Source organism: Girardinichthys multiradiatus, chromosome 5 (genome assembly GCF_021462225.1).
Source record: "Girardinichthys multiradiatus isolate DD_20200921_A chromosome 5, DD_fGirMul_XY1, whole genome shotgun sequence".
NCBI classification, from domain to species: domain Eukaryota; kingdom Metazoa; phylum Chordata; class Actinopteri; order Cyprinodontiformes; family Goodeidae; genus Girardinichthys; species Girardinichthys multiradiatus.
The window spans coordinates 33508990-33520814 of NC_061798.1; the positions used below are offsets into that span (position 1 = coordinate 33508990).

General features: G+C 40.5%; 1 protein-coding gene and 1 long non-coding RNA gene across 2 annotated transcripts; both read right to left on the bottom strand.

Moving 5' to 3' along the window:
• Positions 1-426: 426 nt before the first annotated feature.
• On the bottom strand, positions 427-693 carry LOC124868134. The gene is made up of 2 exons (XR_007038250.1): positions 639-693; positions 427-505 (listed from the first exon to the last, which is right to left on the bottom strand). It is a non-coding gene; the product is annotated as an uncharacterized LOC124868134 (long non-coding RNA).
• A 4572-nt stretch (positions 694-5265) lies between these two features.
• Positions 5266-10951, bottom strand: LOC124868562 (sialic acid synthase-like). Its single transcript, XM_047365966.1, has 6 exons — positions 10760-10951; positions 9143-9358; positions 8961-9060; positions 7711-7865; positions 6269-6535; positions 5266-6161 (listed from the first exon to the last, which is right to left on the bottom strand). Exons 1-6 carry the CDS (start codon positions 10889-10891, stop codon positions 5952-5954), a joined length of 1080 nt encoding a protein of 359 aa, XP_047221922.1. The 5' UTR covers positions 10892-10951; the 3' UTR covers positions 5266-5951.
• Positions 10952-11825: the final 874 nt, after the last annotated feature.

The window sequence follows — 11825 nt, forward strand, 5'->3', positions numbered from 1 at the left end:
AAGATATTTTAGGAAGTTTTTATAGGTTGCCTTAGCCAAGTTTGTTAAAACAACGCCCTTGGGGCTCGTGCCGAGCTACTAAAATTAACCTACCCCATATACCAAGAGCCAGTTGTAAATTAGGGAATGAGCAACCGTGAACAAAAGTGACTGTCAAAGGTGTGGATGACTGTGATAGGCTACTCAATCGTCCAGACCTCCAGTTGAAGAAGGGCGAGACTTTTGTATAAAGGCTGTCAGAGGCTAGGCGAGTCATTTCCCGACACCAGCTTAAACAAAACTTTCAGTAAACCTGCTTAGTAAGATCTTTCAGGTTTAGGGAAGTCCGGACCCGTTAGATGGAGAGCTGGATTGAGCAATCTCCTTTAGACATGGGGAAGTAGGAGGGAGGGGTTAGCTCATCGGACAACAAAACTTTATATTTCCTTTTCATATTGTCCCACTTTTCTTTTGGGCCTGCAAGGGTGTGACCTTCCCCTGTTGGTCCATCTTCTCCAGAACTGTCCTAAACAATCAAAAGGAAAGAGGGAAAACCAAAAGAAGTATGTTAATCACTGGATGGATATTTATGAAAGTTAGAAAGATAGGAGTTTTTGAAACTGGACAGAAACTGACTGCAAAGAATGTTGTTATTGTACCTCCAAGCCACGGTGGCTGAGTTTTTAGCTCCAGTAAAAAGGTGGTGGTTCTCACCCATAAGCTTAATAAACTGCCCCGTCTGCTCCTTTGTCCCTAAACAACAAAAAAACCATCTTGCTTAATATCAGTGTAAAAAAAGTCTTTTTTAATTTTCCATTTGTCTTAATTTGCAGAACATTAATATAGTTCTATGCAAATGCCTAAAACAAGCTCTTTCAAACTTTTCACTTCTTTACTGAGATTTGCTTGCATTTGAAAGTGTATTTCTCTTCAGCTGTACCTGGAATCACGAATTATAATGCTAGCTGAATTATAAATATACTTTTAAAAACACATATAGCACATTTCTTCATCAAAAATGAATATTTAAAAGCTTATTTATTCTCAATCACACTCCAGCGAAACGGTAAGATTACATAAAATCGTCCCTTTATTCAGGTTAACTTTAATATCACCTGTAATGTCAAATCGACTTACATGAACAAATGACACAATACATTAAAATAATACTAACATAAACTGTTAGAAATCACTTGTGTTTAACGTTCACTGTGATGACTGGCAGCAGGAGCTCAGTACCGATAATCCGGTCAGATCTCTACCGGGTCTAGCTCGCCCCACCGCCGGTAGGGCTGACGAAGCAAACCAGCAGTTACTACGGTGGGAAAACTCCGAACACATCGGAGCACGTTTGAAATTAAGCGATGTCTTGATAAATTAAGCAGATTTTTCATGTCTACACAGTTATATTCCCGCACTAAAAACATTGTAAAACTTCATTTGTGTCACAGAAAGTCTAATTTTTCACAGTTTACTCACAGCTTTTGCCACTGTGGTCCGCCATGGCTGTCCCTGTTTGACCAAACCGCTTTGACCCGCAATGAATCATGGGAAAAGATGGACCGCGAAGGATACTCACAACGCATCCTTCAAATTGGGCAAAAGAAGGACACTTTTGTCGGCAGCATCTGACAGACCTTCCGCACTGCGCTGTGATGTAATCAGCCCACAAGTACGCACTTGGAAGGATCAAGCCCCTGAATTGGGACACACCCTCGGCCTGCACATGGATCCTCCTCCTTCCTGTTTATTGACCAATAGGAGAGGAGCTGGAGAGAAGAAGGCAGCCCTTCTCATTTGCGTAATGAAGGAGAAATGCATACGGTAAAGTAAAAAGAGAGACCAGGAAATGTCAAAAGAACAAAGGCATGTGTAAGGAAAAGGAAAAACAAAATATATATATTTCTGCTTTTATTTTTAATTTTGTCAGGATCGGTCCTCCATACTAGGGAGGAATGCATGTGGAAATAACCAAGAAATGCAGGGAACAAAATTATGTAAATGGAGTTAGCAAGGTAGGACACTGGCATGCATTTCAAGCACACATGATCTGTTGGTGACAGATTTTTCCTGGGTGAGATCAGTTGTTACTGTGCAAGAGTATTAGTAGTAATTATAGTATTGGTAATCAGGCCATTGCTGAGATAACAACTGCTTTTACAATGCAGCAACAATTTGATGATATAGAATCCTGAAACCAGCGCTCTTTAGGACCCTTCACTAGCTTTATTGAGAACCCTCTTGTTTACAAACCACTATGTTCATCCAAAAGTGCAATCAATCATTTTTATATCTGCTTTCACTCATCTGAAAGAGGTTGGCCACAAGGACAAAATGAAGCAAGAACAGGAAGGAAGGAATGAAGAAAGAAAGGTGGAGGGAAGGACACAAAGGAAGTAGATGGGGGAAGAAGGACATAACATTTACACCAAGTGATAGGGAATATACAGGTCCTTCTCAAAATATTAGCATATTGTGATGAAGTTCATTATTTTCCATAATGTCATGATGAAAATTTAACATTCATATATTTTAGATTCATTGCACACTAACTGAAATATTTCAGGTCTTTTATTGTCTTAATACGGATGATTTTGTCATACAGCTCATGAAAACCCAAAATTCCTATCTCACAAAATTAGCATATCATTAAAAGGGTCTCTAAACGAGCTATGAACCTAATCATCTGAATCAACGAGTTAACTCTAAACACCTGCAAAAGATTCCTGAGGCCTTTAAAACTCCCAGCCTGGTTCATCACTCAAAACCCCAATCATGGGTAAGACTGCCAACCTGACTGCTGTCCAGAAGGCCACTATTGACACCCTCAAGAAAGAGGGTAAGACACAGAAAGACATTTCTGAATGAATAGGCTGTTCCCAGAGTGCTGTATCAAGGCACCTCAGTGGGAAGTCTGTGGGAAGGAAAAAGTGTGGCAGAAAACGCTGCACAACGAGAAGAGGTGACCGGACACTGAGGAAGATTGTGGAGAAGGGCCGATTCCAGACCTTGGGGGACCTGCGGAAGCAGTGGACTGAGTCTGGAGTAGAAACATCCAGAGCCACCGTGCACAGGCGTGTGCAGGAAATGGGCTACAGGTGCCGCATTCCCCAGACCTGGGCTACAGAGAAGCAGCACTGGACTGTTGCTCAGTGGTCCAAAGTACTTTTTTCGGATGAAAGCAAATTCTGCATGTCATTCGGAAATCAAGGTGCCAGAGTCTGGAGGAAGACTGGGGAGAAGGAAATGCCAAAATGCAAGAAGTCCAGTGTCAAGTACCCACAGTCAGTGATGGTCTGGGGTGCCGTGTCAGCTGCTGGTGTTGGTCCACTGTGTTTTATCAAGGGCAGGGTCAATGCAGCTAGCTATCAGGAGATTTTGGAGCACTTCATGCTTCCATCTGCTGAAAAGCTTTATGGAGATGAAGATTTCATTTTTCAGCACGACCTGGCACCTGCTCACAGTGCCAAAACCACTGGTAAATGGTTTACTGACCATGGTATCACTGTGCTCAATTGGCCTGCCAACTCTCCTGACCTGAACCCCATAGAGAATCTGTGGGATATTGTGAAGAGAACGTTGAGAGACTCAAGACCCAACACTCTGGATGAGCTAAAGGCCGCTATCGAAGCATCCTGGGCCTCCATAAGACCTCAGCAGTGCCACAGGATGATTGCCTCCATGCCACGCCGCATTGAAGCAGTCATTTCTGCCAAAGGATTCCCAACCAAGTATTGAGTGCATAACTGTACATGATTATTTGAAGGTTGATGTTTTTTGTATTAAAAACCCTTTTCTTTTATTGGTCGGATGAAATATGCTAATTTTGTGAGATAGGAATTTTGGGTTTTCATGAGCTGTATGCCAAAATCATCCATATTAAGACAATAAAAGACCTGAAATATTTCAGTTAGTGTACAATGAATCTAAAATATATGAATGTTAAATTTTCATCATGACATTATGGAAAATAATGAACTTTATCACAATATGCTAATATTTTGAGAAGGACCTGTAGTATGGTAGAGTATATTTTACTGTAGGGCCAACCACACCTGCATATGGTTTCACAAGGGGTCTGAGGATCTCATCTTGGTATCTAATGGCAGTCAGGCTACCTCTGGCGAGCACATGGAGGGCCGTGCGGCCCTCCAAAGAAATGCCACCCCACACCATTACTGACCCACTGCCAAAGCGGTCATGCTGAAGGATGTTGCAGGCAGCAGATCTCTCTCCATGGTGTCTCCAGACTCTGTCACGTCTGTCACATATGCTCAGTGTGAACCTGCTTTCATCTGTGAAGAGCACAGGGCGCCAGTGGCGAATTTGCCAATCTTGGTGTTCTCTGGCAAATACCAAGCGTCCTGCACGGTTTTGGGTTGAGCACAACCCCATTTGTGGACGATGGCCCCTCATTCCATCCTCATGGAGTCGGTTTCTAACCGTTTGTGCAGGCACGTGCACATTTGTGGCCTGCTGGAGGTCATTTTGCAGGGCTCTGGCAGTGCTCCTCCTGTTCCTCCTTGCACAAAGGCGGAGGTAGCTGTCCTGCTGCTGGGTTGTTGCCCTCCTACGGCCTCCTCCACGTCTCCTGGTGTACTGGTCTGTCTCCTGGTAGCGCCTCCAGGCTCTGGACACTACGCTGACAGACACAGCAAACCTTCTTGCCACAGCTCGCATTGATGTGCCATCCTGGATGAGCTGCACTACCTGAGCCACTTGTGTGGGTTGTAGAGTCCGTCTCATGCTACCACGAGTGTGAAAGCACCACCGACATTCAAAAGTGACCAAAACATCAGCCAGAAAGCATCAGTATTGAGAAGTGGTCTGTGGTCCCCACCTGCAGAACCACTCCTTCATTGAGTGTCTTGCTAATCACCAGAGATTTCCCCCTGTTGTCTATTTCATTTACACAACATCATGTGAAATTTATTGTCAATCAGTGTTGCTTCCTAAGTGGACAGTTTGATTTCACAGAAGTTTGATTTACTTGGAGTTATATTGCTGTTTAAGTGTTCCCTTTATTTTTTTGAGCAGTGTACATTAGAGAAATTCAATAGAACAATTTCAGTATATTGTGCATTGTAGGACATATGAATTGAAATATGCTTTATTTGTTTAGATGGATAAAATACACATTTTATTAGATGCTTTTTATGACAATATTAGAATTTTTCCAATTACTGCAAGAATACAAATGTAAATCCACCATCCCATCTCATAAATTTGTTTATAATAATGTAACTGCCAAACCTTCGACTGACAGACTGCACAACGAACAACACCAATGTTTTATTACTTTATTTGAAAGTTTTTCTATAAGAACATGTCACAAATCAGATACAAATGTGTCAGTAACATATTCTGTAAGTTATTGTGTCTGACATAAAGAAAGAATGCTTTCAGCCCGAGATCTTCAACAGGAGAACCAGCGGCACACACACACACAGAATAAAAACAAGCGGCTGTGTTTATTTGGTCACACCCAGAACAGCTGCATAAACGGCACAAAGACTGCTGGGCTACCAGGCTCTGATCTCACCAGTCTGAATGAAATGATCAAAGCTTCTCCATCTCCATGTGTTTAGATTTCTTATTTCTTCTTGCAGCAGAGGGTTAAGGTTCAGTGCAATGAATGTTCTTCCTAACAGCTCCACCTGGTGGTTGTGCAGCTTCTGAAAGCCCTGACCACAGAGCTGAAGTTGGCCAGGAAAGTTCTAATGTTAAGGCCACTTTCTGAAAATGTCGTGTTTTTTTTTTTTAGAATAAAGAAAATTATGATTCATTCATAAAACATTTGGAAGATTGCTGATTATACATGAGGTAAACGGCACAAATTCACCCACTTAAGGAAAAATTAATCCCCAAACATAACATGTCAACATCCAGATTATCCCTTTAAGAATAAAAGAAACCCACCTCTTGAAATAAGTGCCTTTTTATTTTTATCAAGCTTCAAGCATTTATTATGATTAAGACTTTGCCTTCTGGCCGTAGCTTTCTACCACTTCAGACAGGAGGCTCTCATCCTCCTTCACCTCCTCCGTCACAGTCTTCCCAACCAGCTGGAAGATGTCCTCTGCTGGGACACCCATGGGCTCGGCCACCTTAACCGCCAACATGTCCAGAGTCAGGACTGTTCCTTTGGGGATCTTCACCTTGGCCACCACGGATTTGCCCAACTGCAAGAAAAGTAATTACAGGGAGCAACATTATTGTGGATAATGAAAGCATTTTTTTTTTTTTTTTGCTGGCCATCTTATTGCATTTCTTAAGAGAAGACAGTTACTTTGTCATGGCACGCCTTCTCGCAGGGCAACATCTGCTTGATGCCACTTCCCAGTGCCCTCTCCACCAGACGGATGGAGCGAACCAGCTCAGCCAGTTCAGATGGTACCAGTGAGGCCTCGTGGTCGTTTCCTTTCGCCTTCTTGTCCAGGGTTACGTGACGCTCAATGACCTTCGCTCCCAGAGCCACAGCTGCCACAGAGATGCTGATTCCAGTCTCGTGACCAGAATACCCGATGGGAATATCAGGAAATTCCTTCTGGTATTCCTGCAGTGTGGAAATAAGATGTTGTTATTCTTGAAGACAAATCGATGCTGATAACATTTATTGTGTCTTTTCTTTGGATATACGTGTTGTTTTTCAGATGCCTATATATGCAGTGCTTTGCAAAAGTTTTCATACCTCAAGAACTTTCTCACTTTTTTTCCAGGTTCAAACCACAAACTTTAATCTGTTTTATTTACATTTTATGTGATAAACAAACACAAAGCAGGTGTATGACACATGGGTTAAATGTGACAAATTGGTCCAACACAAGTATTCATCCACCTTAACTCTGATACCCCTAAATAAAAATGTCTTCAGAAGTTACATAATTACTAAATAGAGTGAATGTACATGAAATTTTATCTCAGTATAAATACACTGAAAAAATAAAAACAACACATCAGTGAACTAGGCAAAAGGCCTATGGTAACTCTGGAGGAGCTGTAGAGATCCACATCTCAACCTGTCAACTGATAAATTTTAGCCATGTATTCCACAACTCTGGCTTTTATGGAGTGGCAAGTAGAAAGTCATTAAAGGCCCAGAGTAAATGTACATTACGTGTAGAGGATAACTAACACTACACACCACCCTGAATACACCATCCATATGGTAACACATGGTAGTAAAAGCATCATCCTGTGGGAATGATTCTGTTGGGAAGGGACAGGGAAGCTGGTCTGAGATAAAAAGGAAGACTCGCCAACCAGCAAGACAGTGACCCTAAACATAAACCCAGAGCTACAGTAGATTTTTTTAGGTCGAATCACTTGTGTAAAATGGCCCAGTCAAAGTCCAAACTGAAATCCAGTTGTTATCTGTAGCAAGACTTAAAAGTTGGGTTCCCTGATTCTCTCTGATTGCAACCGAGTTTGAGCTGATCTCGTTCAAATTCTGTAAATAAAATCTCCTATTAAGCAGCTTTGCTATGCGATTAATAATCGGTTAATCGAAGACATAGTCAGATTGATCGATTAGTAAAATAATCGTTAGTTGCAGTCCTAATATTGAAGTTACTGGCTGTAATGTGATAAAAAGCGAAAAGGTTCAAGTGGTGTGAACTCATTTGCAAAGTACCGTGTGCGTTAGAGCAACTACAACAAAACATTTCCCTACCTAAATTTCACAGGTGAATGCATATGAGAAAAAGCTTAAAAGACTAATATCGTATTCACCGTGATCACTCTGAGGTTGACATCTTCAGCCTCCAGAGGGTACGCACTGGTGCACTGGAGAATGGTAAAGTTTTTATTGTGCTGCTTCACCGTCTTGTAGACCCGACGCATCGTCTCCATTGACTGCATCCCACTGGACACCACCATCGGACGGCCTAATACAAACAAGAGAAGAACATTCAGATAGATAGCTTATCCTGGAGAGTTTGTGTGGTTCCTAATGGTTGTTTAGATCCAGGTCTTTTATTTCTCCTGAAAATATGTTGCTATAAGCAAAACCAAAATCCTACTTGTGGTTGTGGCTGACAAATTAGTTTGTCTGATTATAACTATTTTTTATTTGTATATAAACATTAAGAGAGCTCCTCCATGTTACCTAGGTGTGAAAAGGGCTGCACATTCAGTTGCACACTGAACTGACAGCTATAAAGTATTGAATTAGTGTTAAGCCACCCGTAATTTCTTTATACTTTGCTTAAAAGGAACCAGACGATCTTATAATCCTTTAAAGGGGTCTGTGATCAGAAGTTGTCCAGACTTTCTGAATGTCTTTTGAAGCTTTTTTGTAGGGATATAGGCTGCTTTATTGCTCACCTTCAGCCCAGGTTTGGTACCTGCAGACTGCTTGAAAGAAAATGAGAAGTGGAGGAAACCTGAGAGATGCATCATCTACTCAGCTTACAGTCCTTTGGGAATAATCTTGCTGATACAATTTTATGAGCATAAAGGATATGAATAAATTGTTTCTTTGTGTAAAGCAAATTATCTTTTTTGATACCCAATGAGATTTGAGTTAAGTGGCTCATGAAACAAAAAAAGCAGCTAAAACCCAAAAATGTTTTTCTTTGACCTTTAGCAGACCTGAAGAGAACAATGTTCTTGCTTCTTAGAAGCAAAATATCACCGAGAAATGACTCAATACTGTATTTTATCTTCATAAAACTGTCTATCTATGATTAGATGCTTACACTTTTGGCTTTTAGCTATTTAGCAACACCGATTTTGAAAATAAAAAATCTCTTTTTAAAAATCAAGCCATTAAAAATATATTATGCTTGTATTTAATCTTTGTATGTTTCTTCTTCTGTGATTTTTCAGTCAGTTGCTTTTCATCCAACTATATACAATATTCACATTGCCAAGGAAAGAGTGCTTTCAGTATTTTTCCAAAACCGTGTAACCTTATGTCTTTCTTTAAAATAACACACCCAAAGCCACAATCTGAAGCAGAAGGTCACAAACAGTCTCACCTTTCTTGGCTGTTTTCTCCAGATAGGGGAAGTTGTTGGCATCTGCAGATGCCACTTTGAAGAAAGGCACATTGATTTCATGGAGAAACTCTATTGCCATCTAAAGGATACAGACAAGGACTGCAGTTAAATATCTGAGCTGATCAAATCATTGTGAACCTCTGGAGTCAAGCCTCTCTTACCTCGTCCATCCCTGAGGCTGTGAAGAAGATCCCCACCTCTGAGGCGTATTTCTGCAGCTCCCTGTACTGCTCATGACTGAACTCCAGGTGGCGCTTGTGCTCACCATAGGTTTTTCCCCAGGAGTTCTTGGAGTTGTATGGTCTCTCCAAGGCACGTTTGTTAAATTTGTACTCCAGCTCGCTCTTCTGGAATTTGGCACAATCAGCACCGCAGTCCTGTGAAAGCGAACATGCCAAAATACATCAGACATCTTCACTTTGGTGTTAAAAAATAAACATTTTTAAAAAACAACACAATCCCTGTATTTGTAGGTAAAATGTATTTGCTTTCCAAGTTTTACAGACAAAGTTGTTGGAGAGCAGGTAGTTGGGGCTTTTGTAGTGTGGTGGTAGTTTAGTTCAGTTTAATGGCACATCGATAGCAACGACTACATAACACAAAGGAATAATAAACAACTTAGAGAAATAAAGAATTTAAAAACATTTACACTGATGGTGAAATTCTTTCAAAATTGCTAACGAAGAATAGAATCTAACTTCATACTGTTATACATAAACCAAAGACAAACTTCTTACCAATCCAACAAATATTTAAAAAAAAATGTATATGTAATAATTTTATCTGTAAAAATACAAAAAATAAATAAAATAGATGTAATTATCTAAAGACGAATCATTTAAGCACAAAATTAAATCAAATCTGTAAACTAATAGTTATGTTGCTATTAATGCTGCCACTACTAATAATACTAAATCTTATTTAATTTGTTTAAATTCTATCTAATCAATCATAAAATAGTTTTAACCTCTCCCTATGGTTCATCAAATGGACCCAAACATTTGATTGGTTAACCTGCACATCAGTTTACTACAGTGTTCAGAGTGAAACAGATAAAATAAACCCTGTGTGCTTCAACACAGGGCTATGGGAAAAAGTAAATACTAAATTATATTTCAAATGCTTTTTACCATGCAATAAATTCAAAAATGTATTAATGTTGTGTTAAATGAATGTAATTCTATATAAATATGTCCTCAATGACTTATTAATTTATTGGACTATGGCTCTATGCGCTGAAATGGAGAAATGTCATTAGAGCCTGGCAGTGGATCTGTCTTTCCCCCATTCATTGGTCCTGTTTAAAATAAGGCAGCTTGCTCAGACTAGCCCGGCAAAGAAGAAAAATTACAGCCAGAAACTGGTTAAACTGCTACAAAAAGAAAACCTCTCGGGCTGCCTCTTTCAAATCACCAGACCTGAATATAACCAGACCTGAATATAATCCAACCTATCTGTGACCAGCAAGTGAGGAACTACACCTAGATTGAAGAATGAATCAAGGCGGCTTCAGATGTGGTTCAACAGGATTACTTTGCATATAAATTAGTTAATGCTGCTAAAAGAAAGTGAGCCAGATATTAAATGTAGCTGTTTTGTATACTGTTTCCATTAGTTTAGCAAATACCTCACAATAATAAAATCAATTGTAATACTCCCATCTACTTTTCCCATTGATTCTATTAGACCAGTAATAACCGAAGAGTGGAAGGATCGATAATAATAACGCACACCTGCTTGAACCCAAGTTCTTCAAAATTAACCAAACTTTCATTCACCTTTGCCATTTTAATCATTTTCTTGGCAATCTCCATGTCTCCCTGGTGGTTCTGCCCAATTTCAGCTATGATGAAGCACGGATGGTTCCCTCCGATCATCCGTCCGGGACACAGCTCAAACTGCAGCGGCATCTTGGTGGTGCTGAAGGAAACTAATGCTACTGCTGGAGGCAACGTTTAACTACTTCTGCCTTTGTAGAGCGACGTGTTCCACGTAGCAGGCGGAAGTCTTTTCAAAATAAAAGCATCGCCATACACGATGAAAAAATATTAAATTGATGTTTAATAGCAAAACTATGGAATGAAGAAAAGATTCAATTCAATTCAAAAATACTTTATTAATCCCAAAGGGAAATTAAATGTTGTTGTAGCTCATTATGAAGTTCTCTTCAAAGAGCCGTTGTAGATGCTGATGGCTGTGGGCAGGAAGGATCTCCTGTAGCGCTCCGTCTTACAGCAGATCTGAAGAAGCCTCTGACTGAAGACACTCTGTTGTTGTAGGACAGTCTGATGAAGAGGATGCTCAGGGTTCTCCATAATGTTCTTCATTTTATGAAGAATCCGTCTTTCCACAATGATCTCCAGAGGAGTCCCCAGAACAGAGCCAGCCTTTTTTATCAGCTTGTTGAGCTTTTTTAAGTCCCTGGCTCTGATGCTGCTTCCCCAGCAGATGATGGTAGAAGAGATCACACTCTCCACAACAGACTTATACAAGATATGCAGCATCTTGCTGCAAACACCAAAGGACCTAAACTTCCTCAAGAAGTACAGTCTGCTCTGTCCCTTCTTGTAGATGGCTTCACAGTTGCATCTCCACTCTAGTATGTTGTCCAGGTGAACACCGAGGTATTTATACTCCTCCACCACCTCCACTTCTTCTCCCATGATAGAAATAGTTTTTGACTTATTCCTGTTTCTCTTAAAATCTACAATCATCTCCTTTGTTTTAGTCACGTTCAAAATGAGATGATTGTTTCCACACCATGCCACAAAGCGGTCCACCACCTTCCTGTACTCAGCTTCTTGTCCATCTCTGATCCACCCCACGGCTGCAGAATCATCCGAG

Excerpts from the sequence above, each read along its gene's own strand:
- LOC124868562 (XM_047365966.1), bottom strand. The coding sequence starts at position 10,891 with ATGCCGCTGCAGTTTGAGCTGTGTCCCGGACGGATGATCGGAGGGAAC. Across the intron at positions 9,359-10,759 it reads AAATGATTAAAATGGCAAAG|GACTGCGGTGCTGATTGTGC; the intron begins GTGAATGAAAGT and ends TCGCTTTCACAG. Across the intron at positions 6,162-6,268 it reads AGAAGGCGTGCCATGACAAA|TTGGGCAAATCCGTGGTGGC; the intron begins GTAACTGTCTTC and ends CTTTTCTTGCAG.